Below are 20,378 nucleotides of genomic sequence, written 5' to 3'. Positions count from 1 at the left end.
GCCTGAAAACATCATTCAATCTCTGTACGTTTGTGATATTTACCATTGGCTGCATCGCCAATTATGTTAGCGACTGGAATTGATGCTATTCTAGCCTAGCATTAGCAAAGGAAACAGATGAACTTAGACCAGATAATGACCAGATAATATTCGCAAATTAGCAAAACTTACCTCAACATGCTTTTTGAAATTAGATGGAATTCATGCCTTCCATGGAGGCAAGAGACAAAACACTTTATAGTTGTGTACGAATTATACTTTTCTTGCTCCAGCACATTGAAACATTTTGCTGAGGTAAATGTAAATGAGTTGACTGACTGAACAGGTCCTGTGCACGTCTTGAAGCATATCTTTGCTGCTCTGATGTTTAACAAGACGGACTCAGTCATTCAATTCAATTCAATTCAATTGTATTTGTATCGTGGTTTAACAATGGACATTGTCCTAAAGCAGCTTTACAGGAATATATCAATTCAGGATATATATTTTAAATGTATGAATTTATCCCATCAGGACTCGGATGTAAGTACTGGATCAGTATCGGTAAAATTAGGAAGATCATATCAAAAATGAAAAAAAAGTGGAATTGGTGCGTCCCTACACCCGCTCCTAAAAGATTCCATTCCTTGATTGTGATAGTGTCAGCACATCATTAAAAAAGTCTCCTGAAACATGTTTAAAATAGCAGTGTGAGGTAGACGGGTTGCCGGTAAACCAATTACAGAGCTGGAAGTCATCAACACTGAGTCATCAACAAGTGTAGAGCAAATAAACAAACAGGCTCCCGCTGGAGTCAACACATTAAGACGGGTGTGAACGAATCATTATTGAGCCTCAGCCAATCAGTGTAGAAGCATTTCAGGACTTATCGCTTAGTCCAACAGACATTTAGTATATACTCTCATCCAGAGAGACTTACCAAACATGTAAACATGACTAACATGAACAGATTCATAAGAGATTCTTCTAATGTGTAACAGTCTTGTGAAATGTTCGGGCGTCAGCGAGTACAGATAACACAGGGTCATTACTGAGTCCACACATTAAATGTGTTGCTGAAAAATTATCCCAAATTCCCCCTTGGGGATCAATAAAGTCCTTCCATCCGTCCATAAGTGGAAGCATTCAAGAGAAATACCATTCGCACAGGTTATATACTTCAGGGCCCTCCCAAGTATACATACCTCCATTCATGTTCAGTAAGTGCTTTAGCCTGGTCAGGGTAAATCTTGAGTTTATCCTGGGAACGTTGTGTGTGAGGTGGGAATGCCAGTCCATTGCAGGGCATCATGCATACCCACACACATTCACACACTCATTCACACGTAGGGGTAATTTATCCACCTATTTGCATGTTTTTAGGAGATGGAAGGAAAACTGGAAAACAGCCACCTAAATAAAATTTGTCCCATTTCAAAAATGTTGTTAGTTACTTTCTCAAAATAATACTGTGCATATGTTCTCTAGTCACATCTAGTTGGTATGCCAAGTTGATAGTTACATGATTAGCAACACTAAGGTGTTCACCTTTGTTAAGCTCTGAGTGTCATTTGCTTGGATAAAATCACTGTTGTGGCTGCAGACTTTCAATCCAAGCAACCAGCTGCACAGCAAACTAACGCTATAAACCTGTGTAGATGGGGTTGTTGGGGTTTCTTTTCATGGATTACCTTTGTTCAGTATTTTCTTACAACTGCAGTGAGAGAGCGGACAGAAGAGTTGGGTTTGAAGGTGGTTGAATGGACTCCTAACCTGGTGGCCTGGTGGAAATTAGCTTTAAACCAAAAGAATATATGAAATCACTTACGCAACAACACAAGCTACTTTAAAACAAACAGCCTGGATGTTTTAGCCATATCTAGTCTAGTCATAGACTAATAATGATTACTGGCAGACATGACGCTCATCTTGCTTCAACACCAAGCTAGGCTCATGATCTCGTTGTGGTTTAGTGCTAATCCATTTGTTACAGCCACGTAGGTGTGCTTCCTGTCCACCAGGCTGCGAATAAGACAAAAAGAATGAGAATGAGACAAAGAATGGGAAGTGAGTGAGGAAGGGTGTTAATGCGGGTCTCTTTGGCAGTGAAACCCTGCTTTGCAGATTTACGATTAAAGCTGCAACACTGAATCCATTTCAGCAACAAATTTCCAATAAAAAACAATAAATTAATCTCTTGCTGAGCTCATCTGCATGCGCTGGTACTTTTTCAAACAAAATGAACTGCAGCCCAAGGTGACTGTACCTGTCTCTCTTTGTTAGGTCATCTGCATAGCCAGCATGAGTCATGCGATGCTGTTTTAAGAAGCAGTCGTTAGGTTTTGTTAACCAAAATTGAGCTCAGCTCAGCTTCCGCGATCGCACACATGGCACTAATCAATAATACAATGCGCATATGGCTCAGGTCAATATCCTGCTGCACACACACAATGCAGTGGTCACGCACCCACAAACCCACACACACACAAACACAGCACACATATACACACAAAGGGACAGATGCAGCTGTGTCTGGTGGAGAAAGGTTCAGTTGTGGCTACAGAAACATGGGCCACTCCTCTTTGCTGAGGGTTTACTGAACACAGCAGGAGCTCATGCAAATATCTGGGGCAGGAGAGCACAGCTCTTAAACACTGCGTTTCTCTCTCTAGTCTGGCCACTTTTGCGCTGATCAGAGAATTAGCATCATCATGTCATCTTCGGCATGAGGCTGACGTGTATGGAGGCATTTGAACAAATCTAATGCTAAAATGGGAAAAATATTATCAGACACAGAGAAAGTCATCTTGATCCTGATTTATTCTGTTTTTGTGTATCTCATACTAAATAGCTTTAGATCTTCAAACAAAATACAACATAAAACAAAGGCAACCTGAATAAACACACAATACAGTTTTTATTTATTTATTTTATTGAACCAAAAAAGTTCTCCAACACGTATCACCCATGTGAAAAACTAATTTCCCCCTTAAACTTGAAATCTGGTTGTGCCACCTTTAGCAGGAATAACTGCAACCAAACGCTTCAGATAACTGGAGATCAGACTTTCACTTACTTCTAGGACTAGGACTTACTCCTATGTATTGGATCATTGTCTTACTGCATAATCCAGTTGCACTTGAGTTTCAGCTTATGGACTGAAGACCGGACATTCTCCTTTAGGATTTTCTGGTAGAGAGGAGAATTCATGTTTCCCTCAATTATTGCAAGTTGCCCAGGCCCTGAAGCAGTAAAGCATCCCCACACCATCACACTTCCACCACCATGCTTGACCGTAGGTATGATGATCTTTTTATGGAATTCTGTGTTTGGTTTACACCCGATATAACGGGACCCCTGTCTTCCAAACAGTTCCACTATAGATCAGTCTACAGAACATTTTCCCAAAAGTTGTGAGGATCATCAAGGTGTGTTTTGGCAAAACTCAGATAAGCCTTAATGTTCTTCTGGGTTAGCGGTGGTTTTCCCCTCACCACTCTTCCATGGATGCCATTTTTTGCCCAGCGTCTTTGTGATAGTGGAGTCATGAACAGTGACCTTTATTGATGTAATAGAGGCCTGTAGGTCCTTTGATGTTGTCCTTGGCTCTTTTGTGACTTCCTGGATGAATCGTTGCTGTGCTCTTGGAGGAATTCTGGAAGGTCAGACACTTCTGGGAAGGTTCACTGCTGTGCCGAGTTTTTCCATTTGGAGATAACGGCTCTCACTGTGTTTCTTTGGAGTCCCAGAGCATTTGAAATAGCTTTGTAACCCTTCCCAGACTGATGTATTTCAATCACCTTCTTCTTCATCATTTCTGGAATTTCCACAGTGTGTTACTGATTAGGCCTTTTAACCAACTTCATGCTGTTGAAAAAGTTCTATTTAAGTGTTGATTTGATTGAACAGGGTTTGCAGTAATCAGGCCTGGTTGCGTCTAGTCCAGCTGAACCCCATTATGAATGCAGTTTCATACATTCGCAGAATTAGTAACTACAGGGGCAAATACATTTTCACACAGACCCAGTTGGTACTGAATAAGTTTTTTGCTTCAATAATTAACATTATTATTTAAAAACTCTATTCTGTGTTTACTCAAGTTGCCTTTGTTTTATATAACATTTCGTTTTAATTTCTGAAACAATTTAGTATGAGAGATACTCAAAAACAGAAGAAATCAGGATGAGGCACAGCACTGCACTGTACAGTTCCCCCAAATGTATTGGAACAGCAAGGCCAATTCTACTGCTTTTGCTATACACTGAAAAGATTTGGTTTTGAGATCAAAAGATGAATGAGATGATAGATCACAATTTCAGCTTTAATTTCATGATATTTACATCTATATGTGTTAAACACCTTTTGTTTGGACCCACCTATTTTTCAAGTGATCAAAAATATTGGAACCTGTGACTGACAGGTGTTTTTTGCTGCCCTGGTGTGCCCTGTTAGACTGATTGGTTAAACATTTAATAGCTCTGAATGTCTACTCTTGGTTTAAGCCCTGGGTTTCACCTGTGAAGACTGCATTTGTTGTTAAAAAAGCTAAACCAACATAAAGATCAGAGAGCTGTCCATGGGAGAAAATCAAGCCAAGATTAATATCTGTTCCAATACTGTTGCTCGCCTAAAAATCGTGTATTTTGTGACCAAAGGTGCCATGTTCTAGGTTGTTTAACACAACTAGATGTAAATATCAGAAATGAAAGCTGAAATTCTGATACGTCGTCTTGTTCATCTTGTCATCTCAAACCCAAATGTCTTCAGGGTCATTCCATCTCAAGTGGTCCAATGAAGGTTGCTCGACCATTTTTATTTTTCTGTTTTTTTGAGTGATTACCTCTTTTTTATATGACTCGGTTTAACTACGACAGATATCTTTGTGTCATGGCACACAACAAATTTTGGTTATTCAGCTGTTTACGGAAACTTCAACATCTCGGCTCAGGATGCTCCTAGCTCCTTGGAACTAAACTGATTTCTAGAGCACATTATAAGGTACATATTTAATCATTTTGCACATTCTTATTCCTTAGACTTAGAACCTAAGTCCAAATGTAATGCTCAAGATTGCTCACAGTTCTACATTTAGGGTTAATTTATAATGAGAAGGGTTTGAGTTTTTAGGGGGCAAGTATATGTATGCAGAACATTTCAGGTTTGAGACTTCTCTTTTTTATGTGAGCGAGACATTTTTGGATTGAATATCTCTGGTTGGGGACCAAATACGCACCTGACATTTTCACACAAATAAGTCCTCTATAGTAGCATTCTGCTGTAAAAGTTTTGAGTTTGAGGGTCCACTGCTTACAGAGCTAGTTTAAACAGCTGTATAACCAAAATTAGTTGTGTGCCATGACACAAAAATGGTTGTCGTAGTTAAACCAAATAACACAACATTTTGGTGGTTTTGCTCTGACAATACATAGAGGTAATCACTCAAAAAAACTGATCAATTAAAAACAGTCAAGCAATCAACTTTACAATTATTGGACCACTTGAGACGGAATGACCCTTCAGTGTATAGCAAAACAAAAGAATTGGCCTTGTTGTTCCAATACTTGCATAAGGGACTGTAAGAGGCTTAATATGAGTGTTTGTAAAGAAAGTGTGTGCCATGCTGCCATTTCTAGCCTGTACTTATTTACTATTTATTCACATAAGCTTTTCTTTATTGGTGCACCATGTTCTGTCTTGGTGCACCACAATTTGGATATTTCTGTCTGTCTGTGTTATTTTTACTGAAATACAACTATGCATCAAGAATGCCTGTTCACTAGTTATTTTTATATGTTACACAGAACAGACACACACACACACACACACACACACACACACACACACACACTGTTTACTCTCAGGGGAGTCGGCCACACTGTCCCCACCCTCCCTTAGCAAGATGTGCCAAGCTCTCATAAGAGCAAGCTGACCACACCTCTCACCCCTTCATTACAGCCTCACTGCTTCCCCCCACTAACCCCAAAACCAGCATGCAATTATCACGGCAAGAATAGAACGCGTGTGTGTTGGGGGTGTGCATAAACATAAATGTATGTGAGAATGTGATTATGTGTTTTAGAGGGTGTTGGGGGGCGGGGTGTATTTCTCTCTGCAGGGTTGAATAAAGTCCCACCCTTCACAAGCGCAAACACATCAATCACAGCAAAGCTTGGAGCGACCGGTGCTCATCTTTAAGCAAACGAGGACGAGCCACTTCCTGTGTATTTACAGCGCCAGGTTTCCCAGCAACACTCACACGTGTGTCTGTCTGACTGAAGAAAATCCTGTTACACCACAGCAATCTGGCATTTGCTTTACATGATTTTTATTCATGAGCATCTCTTTGTCAGGGCTGAAACCTTTAGCGCAAACAGCGTACTACATTTCACACTCTAAGCAGAATTGTGATGGGATAAGAGTTCAAGATTTCGAAAGATCTAAACCTGCGTTTTCACTATTTATTGTTTTAACCTTGTGTCACATAAATCACTTATTGTTCACTGCTGGATGCTAGGAGTTCCCCGATAGTGCCTGCTTACTGCGATATACCCACACAAACTACACAGCTACGTACAGAATGTATGTTAAACCACTTATTAGACCACAAATCAAACATCGTTCCACTGAAAATGAGATGTTTCATTCGTTTTGACCACAAACCAGATGTATTACCTCAACTGGAGGGAAAGGACTCGTGCATAAATGTTATCCATGTGTAAAAAATCGCAAACATCTAATAGGAACCAAAAAACTGCCACATACTGTAGCTTTGCTTCTTATTTGATTAAATTTAAATTCAGCTCAACGTCTTTGTGTAGCTCCGCCCACTTTGCTCTGTCATTCGGTCAGTCTCCATCTTATTACAAATGAATGACTTCCATGATGACTGATGCTCACTATTGGAAGTCATTCATTTTTATGATTACAAGCTTTACAATAACGGGAACATAATTCAAGTCAAAACATCGTGAAACTGCAGAATGGTCCCCGTGACAAGCTAAGCTAAGCTAAGTTAAGCTAAGGCAAGTTGATGAGACTCTGATGTGGTTTTCACACTGGGCACATTTGCTGCGGTCCGAATCCGAGTGCGATTGTTCCCAGTGCCTCTGCGGCGTTGGTCTGGTTTCAGACTCGGGTTGATTCTATCGAACCCATTTGCGTTCATCTTACGTCAACACAAACTAGCATGGACAACACAATACGACTCACCGTATTTAAAAAAATATATATTTTGGTGTTATTACGTGCAGCGGATATTATACACCTCTTCGGTGTCCCACAAAATCCCCTGCCACTCATGGTACATGTGTGTTGTGGAAACTAATGATGTCGTCATTGGCTAGAACACACGTGCAGGTTACTTTACTTCCTGAACAAGTGCGGACCCAAGTACGAGTCTAGTTCACATTCACGGGAATCGCAGCACATTTCCAGTGCAACCTAGAGGTAGTCTCGTGTTCGGTACCGTCATGCACTTCCTGGTCCACATGACAGCGTTCACATTGCTAATTTTTCATGCAAACCATTCTCTGTTTCGGACTAAACTGCCAGAGTGAAACCCTCCTAAAGCCTATACAACTGGCTTACCTGTGGATGTAGTGCAGCTGGTGGACCGAGTCGATAGCCATCACCATCTCTGCCAGGTAAAATTTAGCCATGTCCTCAGGCAAGCGGTCCTCGAACTTGCTGAGCAAAGTCAGCAGATCACCACCGACATAGTAGTCCATCACCAAGTACTGCAGGAGAAAGGAGAAAGAAGAACTAATACGAGACTATGGGAATAAACAAAACCGATAGAGAAAGATCATCTAATAGATCAGAAAGTGAAACCCATCACTAGGTACATTTCCACTGACATAACGGTTCACAAACACAAATTCTCAGAAGTTGGGGTCAGAGCGCAGAATCAGTCATGTTATGGAGTCTCTAGAACAGATAGGTTTACGGGCCCTATACTGGCAGTTTGGCAGTGCTGGGGCTTGAACCCCTGACCTTCTGATCAGTAACCCAAAGTCTTATGCTGCATTCAAATAACCTCAGAAGTGGGACGTCAGCTTCAGCTTGGAATGATATCATTATCATTAAATATGCATTTAAGGGGAATTTTAAAAAACATGGAGGCGGTCATGTTTGTCTTTTGCAAGCAACAAGCTAGCCAGCTAACTGTGTTTTCAATCAACAGGATGACAAGACTGGTGTGAGTGAGTGAGTGCCCTGTTTTATTTAAAAACCAGGGATCTTCACAACACATGTTTGTGGAAGTGTGTATCATGGCATGAACAAAGGAGATTTCTGAGGACCTCAGAAAAGGAGTTATTGCTCATCAGGCTGGAAAAGGTCACAAAACCATCTCTAAAGAGTTTGGACTCCACCAATCCACAGTCAGACAGATTGTGTATAAATGGAGGAAATTCACGACCATTGTTGCCCTCACATTGGCTAATGTTAATGTTCATGAGTCCACCATCAGCAGAACACTGAACAATAATGGTGAGCATGGCAGGGTTGCAAGGAGAAAGCCACGGCTTTCCAAAAGAGAACGCTGCTGCTCTTCTGCAGTTTGCTAAAGATCATGTGCACGAGCCAGAAGGCTAATGGAAAAATGTTTTGTGGATGGATGAGACCAAACTATTTTTTTTTGGTTTAAATGAGAAGTGTTATGTTTGGAGAAAAGAAAACACCACATTCCAGCATAAGAACCTTATCCCCTCTGTGAAACATGGTGATGGTAGTTTCATGGTTTGGGCCTGTTTTGCTGCATATGGGGAAGGCCGACATTGTTGATGGAACAATGACTTCTGAATTATAGCAGTGAATTCTAAAGGAAAATGTCAGGATATCTATCCATGAATTGAATCTCAAGAGAAAATGGGAAATGCAGCAAGACAATGAGCCTAAGCACACAGAGCTGTTCTGTACTGAGGAATAGGCTAAAATTCCTCCAAGCTGACTGATCAACAGTTACCGGAAACGTTTAGTCGCAGTTATTACTGAACAAGGGGCTCACAGCAGATACTGAAAGCAAAGGTTCACATACTTTTTGTCTCATTTGTTTAATTGGGTTCTTGTTGTCTATTTTTAGGACTTTTAGGAATGAAAAAATCTGATGTTTTTGGTTGTATATTATGCAGAAATATAGAACATTCTATTCAAAAGGGTTCACAAACTTTCAAGCACCACTGTACATACTCACATTGTAAAATTTCACCAATGGTATTTATCAACATCAGACAGGACTGCTATCTTTCTGACATTATATGCCTTATATATTTGTTAGCTTAATCACACATTTCTGTCACGGTACTTCGCAGGCTAGCTAGAGGACTAGCTAAAAGTTATTAGATTCAAACAAACATTAAATGAAGTTCGAAATCTCTAACGTAAGTAATCAATTGAGAGCCACAAGAACAATAACAAACTACTTACATTGGTAGACGAAGTTGGGTGAGAGTTCGTCCAACATTTTTTGAGTGGCTTCAGAAAATATGACGCCATTTCCAGTAAGGGAATATAGTGAGCATTGATGCTCGCTGGTTTTTGTGGTGCATTGTGGGATCTTTTTAGGGAGAAAACGTTCCAGTGGACTAGAAATATTTTGCGATTGAGACAGCACTTAAAATGTCCGACTCCCTGACTACTGAGCACTGGTTGAGACATTCCATACCCATTCCCTTTCCTGACGATCTTATCCTACATTCTCTCGTTCTTACTTAACTTCATTTTTTTTTTCCAGTTTCATTTTTATTGAACATTTCTGCTGAACATTTCTGCTGAAACTTTATTTTATTCACAGCTCAGTAGATGCGAGTGAAGAAGTTTATACTGCTGCAGTACACCAAGAGGTGTGATACCCCTCCATCACTCCATAACCCAGACCTATTTTCTACTTCACACTCAGGCTACCATCTAATTACCTCACATCCTCTATGAATGCTTTCTTAGTGTTCTTTTCTCACAAACTGTGCGCCACAATTATGTGTACATTAATCAAAATAACAACTTAAGTCTCTGCAGTCAGCAGACTGTGACTGTAACTAAAGTGCCCTGTTTAGTCACATCACTGCCATGCCACAATCATGCCAATCTACTTAAAAAACAGACGAGCAATCAGACTCTGAAATGCAGAAATCTTTGAATGCCATAACAAGTTTTCCTCATTGCAGCTACAAAAATCATTTGTTAGAGTTGAATCACACAGATAATCTACAACACACCCCTCTCTCTTTTCACTGCTCCATAAACACAGACATGGGAAAGTCTCTCTCAGCAGGAGTCAAACACACACACACACCAGCTGTGAGATCATTTCCCCTGAAAGGTTCCGTCTATAACATTAGATTCAGGGAAAAGCCCATCTTTTCAGTTCCAAAGCTTATCTGACATCAACAGCCAGACAACAGCCAGTAACCACAGTGATCTTTTCCTTTCATTATTAAAATATCTTTGAGAACCAGAAAGCTCACTAATGGTGTGGTTGCTCTGTCCTCCGACAATCATCCAATAATATTACTACCAAGCAAAATCATGGGAAGTTCCTCACCAAGTTGTTCTCATCCTGGAAGGCGTAATGTAAAGTGGTGATCCACTGGCTGTCCCCGTACACCAGAACGTCCCGCTCCTCCCGAAAACACGCCGTCTGAGAAAGGAAGGTGAAAAACCATGTGAAAGTCCATTTTCACAGTGCATTTCTGAACCAAGAAAAAAACCCAAAGATTCCTTGTTTCTTCATCTGTGTAAAATGAAGTCATAGAATGAAAACCTTTATTTATTACTTATGTATTTATTACTGTTTTGAATACGTTCCAATAACATGAATCAAGGATAAGGATATGTTTAGTGCTGATCTACAAGGTTGAGCAACTCCTAAACACTCCATGACCACTCCAGTCTCAGGCTAATAATGAAAAGGTCATTAGGTTTAGGTCCAAATCCTCAAACCCATTGTAGTGTAGTGTGCATCGTGCTGGAAAAACGAAGCTTGGATTCTAAAGCCATGCCCACCTCAGCCCTCTTCAGCATCTTCCATTTGTTTAGGATCTTCATGGCAAACACTTTGTCTGCGTTCTTCACCTTCACAACAGCTACCTGTGAATGAGAGCATTTTCTGCATTGGCAATGATAATGACAACAAGAAAGCATAGTAATCTTCATAATTAACACGTTTACCTTTTTTCACTTTGATCCAAGATTTCCTTCATTAGCCACGATACCATTTTTATTTAATATTACACTGTCCATACAGGATTTCGCAGAGTATTTTGTGATCTTTGTGGCCAAAAGTGCTTGATTTTGTTGCAGCTTTTTCAAAATTTGTGATGAAACTTGGAGTTGTTTTAATGCTTTTTTTGCAAAAAACTTTCTGAATTGGCGAAATTGCAATCACACAAAACTCTTTCACAGTGATGTTTGTTGGTAAATGAGACCTTTTAATTGTACTCATGTTCGATGCACATGTTGTGATTATGTCACATGATGCGTCTTGGCCCAAATCTACGGTAATTAAAAAAAAATTGCAAGCTCCTCTGAATATTGTGGAGTTTGCTTGATTTTGCATTAATTTCTGTGATAACAACATCCTGGAGGGACTGATTATCCCTCGCTTTATCTCTACAGGGAGAAATGCTTTAGTGCACCTTTGAACTCTATCCAGCTTTCTCATCTCCCCATTTGTACACTCTGCTCAAAGCTCTAAAGCTTCAAAGTTCATTCTAATACCATCTTAAACATTATGCTGCTTGTACAGTAATCTTAGTAACTAGAAATCATTAACTGAGGCTGAATCTCTGCACAACTGCAACATATAACTTTGAGCTAACAATGAAACTTGACCATCATTCTTTATGCTTGAGATTGTTTAAAATGCCCCCCACTAAACGCCATTCTAACTACACTAGCCATGTCCCCCTGTGAGCTGCAGACAACCACTCACTTCTCACAGGAATAATCCATTGAATTAATGAATTATTCATTTAAATCATTTGAAATAAAAATCTTTCCAAAGCCCAAAGACAATCCACAAAGTTAAGTAAAAAAAAAAGCTGTACAAGCAACTCAAGAAAATGGAAATACAGGACATATTTTTACATTTGCCTGGCACTTTTACCCAAAGCAACTTCCATCCATACATCCATTTTCTGTACCGCTTATCACAGGGCTGTGGGTAAGCCTGGAGCCTATCCCAGGAAACTTGGGGCGCAAGGCAGGGGACACCCTGGACAGGGCACACTCACACACACATACACCCAAAGCAACTTACCATTGAGAAAGGATATAATTAAGCAGTTGAGGCCTTGAGCATGAGGGGTCTTGCTCAAAGACCCAGCCATGGTGGACTGGTGGTGCAAGCATGTGAATTCATGACCTTCATGAGTGGAGAGTCCCACCACTACCCTTTTCCCCACATGTATGAAAATAAAGTATACTGAAATATTCTCAACCATACAAAAGGCCAAAGAGAGGACTTGGTGTCAGAATTTTGGCCAGGGCTTTTTAAATTTTATTTTATTTTATTTCTTCCTAAGCAGATTTAAATGACCCAAATACATTGTTTCAAAACAGAAACACGTCATTTTTACTTTTAAAATGCAAGTTTCACAGAGGAATAAAAATATTTTATCCATCAATTGCAGCACCAAATTATACACTGCCCTCCACTAATTTTGGCACCCTTGGTCAGGCGCGGACTGGCCACTGCGAAGTTCGGGGTTTTTTTCGGTAGGCCAGTCTTGAGCAAGCCGGTCTTTTTTTACAAACCCCGGCAGTATATAGCCTATGTACAGATATATACACATTAGATTTACACAAACAATGAAAATGAACAGATTGTGTGTGTTTTTTTAATCAATGATTCATTGATCGAGAAACATGTTGTGTCAGTTCAAATTTGGTGTGACAAATTGGGGCTGCTTGACAGCAAATTCCCGGGCTGGTTTTTGTTGCCAGTCCGCCCCTGCCCTTGGTAAATATGAGCAAATAAGGCTGTGGAAAATTGTCTTTCTTGTTTAATCTTTTGATCTTTCATTCAAAATATTCACAAAAATACTCCGCTCTCGTGCATACCAAACAATTGCAAACAAAGCACAAGTTTATAAAAAAAAAAAAATACTTTGTTAAATATATGTGTGCAACAATTATTGGCACCCCTATGAACTCATATGAGAAAAATATATTTGAAGTATATTCCCATTTATATTTTCATTTTTAATTTTTAATAAACCTGTGTTGCGTTTGCAATTGTTTTATATCCATGAGAGCAGAGTATTTTTGTGAATTTTTTAAAGAAAAGATCAAAAGGTTAAACAATAAAGACAATTTTTCACAGCCTTCTCTACTCATATTTACCATGGGTGCCAATATTAGTGGAGGTCACTGTACATTAAACAAGTTGCACACATGGATAAATGTGCACCGACTGCATCCATTTAATGAAAATGTGGGTTAAAATTGACAGGAACTATGTTAAGATACTGGTAGACTTGTAACTAAGCTTTAGAGAAATGACATGGGACCTTAAACTACAATTGACAAAAAAAATTTTTTTTTTTTTAAAGAAAGAAAGAAAAACTCATGAACAAAAAGGTGTGAACAAATTTTGTGATTTTTTTTCTTCTTCTGACAATCAACTTTCACGCTTGCTTCTTTAGTGCACACCTCTACAACAACCAAACAACAGACCGCAGACACTAAATGTCACATAGTGTGGGATTTCAAAAGTTGTGCAGTGCCCACTAGGCATACAGTAACACAATACTAATTCTTTGGCAGTGTTTTTGTTCCCTACATGGTGATTTGATCAGGGAGGGAACACGCTGCTCTTGGCCTCTGGCTTTACTCGTGGTGGACTAGCTTTCACAGTTCTCTTCGCTCCCTAACATTTAAAATGCCAGTTCCTCAGTCTGAGGCTTTCATCAAGCCACTCCTGTGCAACAGTTAAAACATAGAAAACTTTATAAAAACAGAAAAATTACGACCACTGGTGTGTGTCAGTTCAGGATTTGCATGGCCACACTGAGCAACTTATGAACATTTTGTCTTTGTAAATGACTCCATGTTTAATCTCTATTTCACCTGTAGTTCACTCCAGGAGTCCTGTTAGTCTTGGTAGGTATTACAATTAGATGGCTTGGGATGGCTTGCTACTAAATAAGCAATAATATAATGTAAAACACCTGCTGAAAATAGAATCCTGTTCCAAACACAGGGTCACTCAAATATCCCAATCCCACTGGTGCATGAAGATAACTTGTCCCAAACCGTTTCCCTGCCCAATTCCCCTCAGCTTCACTTCCTTGGAAAAGGCTTCATAATATAAAAGAAGTGCTGTATTTATTTTCATATGCTGCTGGTTCCAGCTGTGTCTGACAGGAAGGGCGAGATTCAGAATGCGCCTTAGCACAAATGAATAAATTGCCTTGTTAATTTGCAACAGGTTGCCAAATCATTTTGGCAGAGTCATTTTTGACTCTGGCTTAAGAATGTTTTCCATGTGTTAAAGCAATACAGGCTATTCTGGCACAGGCTGAGAGACAAAGCAGAGATACTGTGAAATAAAACCCCAATAAAAACAACCAGCCATGTGGGCTTTAACGCTGGGCCTCTCTCCAGAGCCCTCTAGTTCACAGGGCCAATGCTCAACAACCAGGTCTTGGCAAAAAAGCATTGGCTTTCTTGGCATACCTGTCTACCACACATTCCACAGTGAACGCATCATGTTTAGTGACATTACCAGTTATTCTACAGAAGTATCGAAGAGAGCCCTTTACCCATCTTCTGAGTATAATAAACATTCTTGCATGCTTACAAGGAGTCTATGATAATAAATCTGCACCCTTTAAGTTCTTGACCAAATAGGTTTTTTGGACTCTAGAAGCTGATATTACAGTGTAAACATGCTCCATATTTCTGAATCATGATCCCACTGGCTATTGCTGAGAATTTAAAAAAAAATATTAAATTGAAATACATTGAAGAAATTTATATGGAGGAGCAGACTGTTGCCTATCCTCTATCCTCACCAACTTAAACAAAAAGAAAATGTGAAGACAGATACACTTTTATGTAATTAGATTTATGATTATCCTACCGCACTTTTTGCTTTTTTTTTTCGCAGCATATTAAACCATCCTCTGAGGCAATTCAAAATGGTTTTATACGGACAACTCCTTCCGATAAAATGATACGGCGGGCTTTATGGGGCAAAATGACATAACTCATTACACGAGCTACATGCGTACCTCTCCAAACGCTCCTCGACCAATCACCTTCAGGATCTCAAAGTCCTCCTTGTGCAGGCGCATCTGCTTCACTTTGGAGGTGAAGGGTTTGGCTGTAGAGAGACAAGATATGATCAGATAAGCATCAATTCAAAGGGTAGAAATACCTCAGTAATAAATGCTAACACTGCAAACAATGGGAGGTAAATTTCCAAAGGCACTGATTACATGTATAAGATATACCTAATCACATATGAGGAGCTGGGATTAAAACAACCTGATCCACAGGATAACAAGGATTTCATAAATTCTGCATCTGAACTGCCGTTAAAGTTCAAGTATCAGAATGGGGGAAAAAAGTCCCTTGTCCCATGACTATGGCATGGTTGATGGTGTCAGATGGGTTCATTTAAGAATTTCAGAAACTCCTTAGATTTTCACGCAACATTCTCTAGAGTTTACACACACACTCCACTAAGTGACAGTTCTGTGATTGGAAACACCTAGCTGATCAGAGAAGTCAGAGAAGAATGGGCAGACTGGTTCAATCTGACAGGAAGAATATCCTCATTTTAAGAATAACCCTTTACAATCATGGTGAGCAGAAAAGCATCTCAGAACACACAACATGTCAAACATTGAGGCAGATGTGCCACACAAGCGGAAGATCATCATGTTCCAGTCCTGTCAGCCAAGAACAGGAATCTGAGGCACAGTACAGTGAGTATAGCAGGTTTTCCTTGTCCTATACACCATGAGGATGATACAAAAATCAATCCTTTGAGTATCTGAGCAGCAGAACATCCAAAAGTGACACTGCATTTAAACACATTGCTCTCCAAATTGGCTGTCACACTGGTACAACAGACACAACAGTTATTATTGCTGTTGAACGTTATAACTGACTTGTCTCCAGTGTTACAGTACATCTAGGATGAAGGAGCTCAACTCTCTGAGGAGCAGCAGAAACTGGAATCTGAAAAGGGCAGACGCAGGATTTCAGGCCAGCACTCTGATAAAGAAGTGGGTCGCCTTTATCCGCATCACGAACACGATCACACCACCTACACCTCTCGTTACTACTTCTGTTTAAAATAATCCTGAATATATATATACAGTATTGTGAAAAGGTATTTGCCCCACCCTGATTTCTTCTGTTTTTGTGTATATCTCATATTAAATTGTTTCAGACAAAATCTAAGATTAAACAAAGGCTACCTGAGTAAACACAAAATACACTTTTTAAATGATAATGTTATTATGTAATTTACTGAAGCAAAAAAGTTATCAATTACCAACTGGGCCTGTGTGGAAATGTATTTGCCCCCATAGTTACTAATTCCTCAAATCTATTGGAACTTTTCCACTGCATGGTACGGCTCGACTCGACTCTGGTCGCTTTTTGGGGGCTTTCCAATGTGGATAGTACCTGGTACTTTTATTATTACCACCCTGGTCGAGGTTCCACGTGGGCCGAGCCGACACTAAATGCGAGCCACGCACTGAGGGAGTAGGGAATTCTCCTTAACGAGTGGTTCTGTATTTTGCCTGAATAAATTTGTGCCATTTAATGTATACTTTGCATATGGTAATATTCTATTAATTGAAAATAATGTATTATTTATCTCATTACAGATAAAATTACAACAAAGGATTCTGTCTTAGATTTTTACCACGCTTTACCAGAATTTTACGCATGTTACCAATTTCCAAACAGGCGTTTATCGAAGTCACTCCTTTCACAAATGAATCTAACTTAGTCATTTCGAGTACTACATAGGGTCTAGACTGCCGTTATTTTACATCCTTAATAGGGTCCATGTTCAGTGAACAGGAAAGGCATTTGGAATACAACATTATTCCTGCGTGAAGGCGAGTGGAAAATGGCACCTACGTTGTGGCGGCACTAAACTGCAGTGGAAAAGCAAGCTCACAAAAGTAAAGCAAGCCGAGTCGAGTCGAGTCATACCGTGCAGTGGAAAAGTGGCTTATAAAACTGCATTCATAATAGGGTTTATCTGGACTAGACACAACCAGGCCTGATTACTGCAAACCCTGTTCAATCAAATCAACACTTCAAATCAAAACTAGAACTTTTTCAACAGCATGAAGTTGGTTAAAAGGTCTTACCCAGTAACACACGATGCCAAAATTGAAAGAAATTCCAGAAATGATGAGGAAGTAGGTGAATGAAATACATCAGTCTGGGAAGGGTTACAAAGCTATTTCAAAGGTTCTGGGACTCCGAAGAACCACTGTGAGAGACATTATCTCCAAATGGAGAAACTAGGCACAGTAGTGAACCTTCCCAGAAGTGACTGACCTTCCAAAATTCCTCCTTAAGCACAGCAATGACTCATCCAAGTCAGAAAAGAGCCAAGGACAACAAGAAAGGCCCTACGGTCTCTCTTGCATCAATAAAGGTCACTGTTCATGACTCCACTATCACAAAGACACTGGGCAAAAATGGCATCCATGGAAGAGTGGTGAGGTGAAAACAACTGCTAACCCAGAAGAACATTAAGGCTCATCTGAATTTTGCCAAAACATGCCATGATGATCCTCAAACCTTTTTGGAGAATGTTCTGTAGATTGATTAGTCGAAAGTGGAACTTTTTGTAAGACAGGGGTTGCATCTGGTGTAAACCAAACACAGAATTCCACAAAAAGAACATCATACCTATGGTCAAGCATGGTGGTGGAAGTGTGATAGTGTGGGGATGCTTTGCTGCTTTGGGGCCTGGGCAACTTGCAATAATTGAGGGAAACATGAATTCTGCTCTCTACCAGAAAATCCTAAAGGAGAATGTCTGGTCTTCAGTCCGTAAGTTGAAATTCAAGTGCAACTGGATTATGCAGCAAGACAATGATCCCAAGCATAGGAGTAAGTCCTAGTCCTAGAAGTAAGTGGAAGTCTGATCTCCAGTTATCAGAAGCATTTGGTTGCAGTTATTTCTGCTAAAGGTGGCACAACCAGATTTTAAATTTAAAGGAGCAATTAGTTATTCACATGGGTGATAGGTGTTGGATAACTTTTTTTTTTTTTGCTTCAAAAAAGGTCATGCTAGGCCTCTCTACACTCCCACGCTGACTCAGCTCACATGGAAGCACTTGAACAGTAGCTACATCAACACTACTTAGGCTTTTAATAATGACATGCTATGTAATTTGTTCCAGTTTGTGGCCACAGCACACTTTTTCCGAAATCACAGCTAGTCATTTAAAGTGTTTTTTGTTTTTTTCATAAAAAATGAGACATCCTAAACAGAAATATGATCACTTTAGTACCACAGATTCTTTTTTGACTTTGATATGTGTATATATATATATATATATATATATATATATATATATATATATATATATATATATGTAAATGATATGATATTCTTTTGAAACAATTCTTATATGTCATATGTCAAGGGACACAACTTATCCAGAAATATTTTTTTTTTTTTTTTTACATAAGAGTGGCACCGTATGTCATTATACTGGAGTACTGCCTCATCCCGATTGCAATTATCATGGACTTCTGTATCCACCTCTCAACAGAATAAACACACTGAGATACATATATCAGTGTCACGATCCACTTCACAGACTGTCCTGATACACAGTTTAGCATTTATGTATATTTCTCTCTTGAAGTTAATAAGACAAAGAAATTGAACTTCTCACAAAGCGCCAAAGTCCACAGTACAGAAGACTTTCATTTTTTAAATTTGTTTATTATGAGGATTTATTATGGATATATTAGGATATATTATTAGTTCATTAATATAAACCTGGGACTCTCCTTTCAGGTGAACTACTTTTGAAGAAAATCAACACCTTCTGACCAATCAGAATAGAGAGTTCAACAGCACTGTAAATTATAGAATAGTACATGAAATGTCACTAAAACATAGGTGTAAATCATGGAAAACATAAACAAATTACTTAAGGCAAAGAGCAACCTTGATCATGTTCTTTCCTGATTAAGTTTCCCAGCCCAAATAAACCTACATTTACACTGCCACTGTTGTAGATCAATTATGTCATTTATTCTGAAAATTTGCAGTCGTAAGAAACCCAGTATCTGCATTTAGGTGCCCTGATACACAGAATACTGTGATACTGGACTGATCATTCAGTCCCACCTGTATTCTGAACAAAAGTGACTTGTTGCACTGAGAGAACTTGTTGCAGTGTGAGACTGTAAAAACATGTTCATGGCTGGCTGAGAGAGTGTGAGGGGTTTGTAGGCTCATGAGAACCAGTGAGTGCTGATATAAACTTGCTTTTCTCTCAGTTTAAGATTGAGGGGTTTGCAGCAAAGGATGTAGAGAAGTCTATGTATATAAGTAGTGGTATATAAGTATATATTTGTGTGTATGTGCTCTGTGTGTGTTGTGCTGCAGATCTGGCAATGGGACATCTGGAAGCCATAAGAGAAATTATTTATGGCTGCGGTGAGGTAAAAGCACAAAAATGCCTCCTCGAGGCAAATGAAGGACCTTGGAAATGGCTTCCCCTGCCACCTTCCAAAGTGTAGAGGCATTTAGCAGTGCAAAAACATCCCAATGACTCCATGATAATATTAAGACAACATTTCACGTGATTGAGTAACATACAGTTTATATATGTATGTATGTATATATATATATATATATATATATATATATATATAGATAGATAGATAGATAGATATAGATATATAGATAAATATATGTGTGTGTATATATATATATATATATATATATATATATATATATATATATATATATACACACACATACACACACACACACACATATGTTGCATTAGCACTTCTCTGGGATTGGATCAGATGGTCTAGCCTTCACTCCCCATTTGGGCGCCCATGAACCAGTTGTCCTTCCTTGGACCACTTTTGGTAGGTACTAGCCACTGCATACTGGGAACACCCCACAAGACCTTCCATTTTGGAGATACTCTGACCCGGTCATTTAACCATCACAATTTGGCCCTGTGAGAACCAGAATTCACACAGTGCTGGCACTTTTACATCTGGAACAGAAACAGGATGGAGGGAAGGACAGAACGAAGGAAGCAAGGCCATCCATCCATCCATCCATTTTCTATACCGCTTATACTACTGGGTCGTGGGGGGTCTGGAGCCTATCCCAGGGAGCATGGGGAATAAGGTGGGGTACACCCTGGATGGGG

The 20,378-nt window shown here is 39.5% G+C and overlaps 1 protein-coding gene across 6 annotated transcripts in view; it reads right to left on the bottom strand.

Annotated features, from left to right (window-relative positions):
- Nucleotides 1–20,378, bottom strand: part of cdc42bpab (CDC42 binding protein kinase alpha (DMPK-like) b) — a 75,082-nt gene that overhangs the window by 38,137 nt on the left and 16,567 nt on the right. For all 6 annotated transcript variants that reach the window (XM_047150810.2, XM_047150808.2, XM_047150811.2 and 3 more), the window contains 4 exons: nt 15,213–15,304; nt 10,981–11,064; nt 10,520–10,615; nt 7,567–7,715 (listed from right to left, as the gene is read on the bottom strand). In XM_047150810.2, coding sequence (XP_047006766.1) covers nt 7,567–7,715; nt 10,520–10,615; nt 10,981–11,064; nt 15,213–15,304 — 421 coding nt within the window. The remainder of the gene's footprint in view (nt 1–7,566; nt 7,716–10,519; nt 10,616–10,980; nt 11,065–15,212; nt 15,305–20,378) is intronic.

The sequence above is a fragment of the Ictalurus punctatus genome, chromosome 25 (genome assembly GCF_001660625.3).
Source record: "Ictalurus punctatus breed USDA103 chromosome 25, Coco_2.0, whole genome shotgun sequence".
Classification (NCBI taxonomy): domain Eukaryota; kingdom Metazoa; phylum Chordata; class Actinopteri; order Siluriformes; family Ictaluridae; genus Ictalurus; species Ictalurus punctatus.
This window is presented reverse-complemented; position numbering and strand designations above follow the sequence as displayed.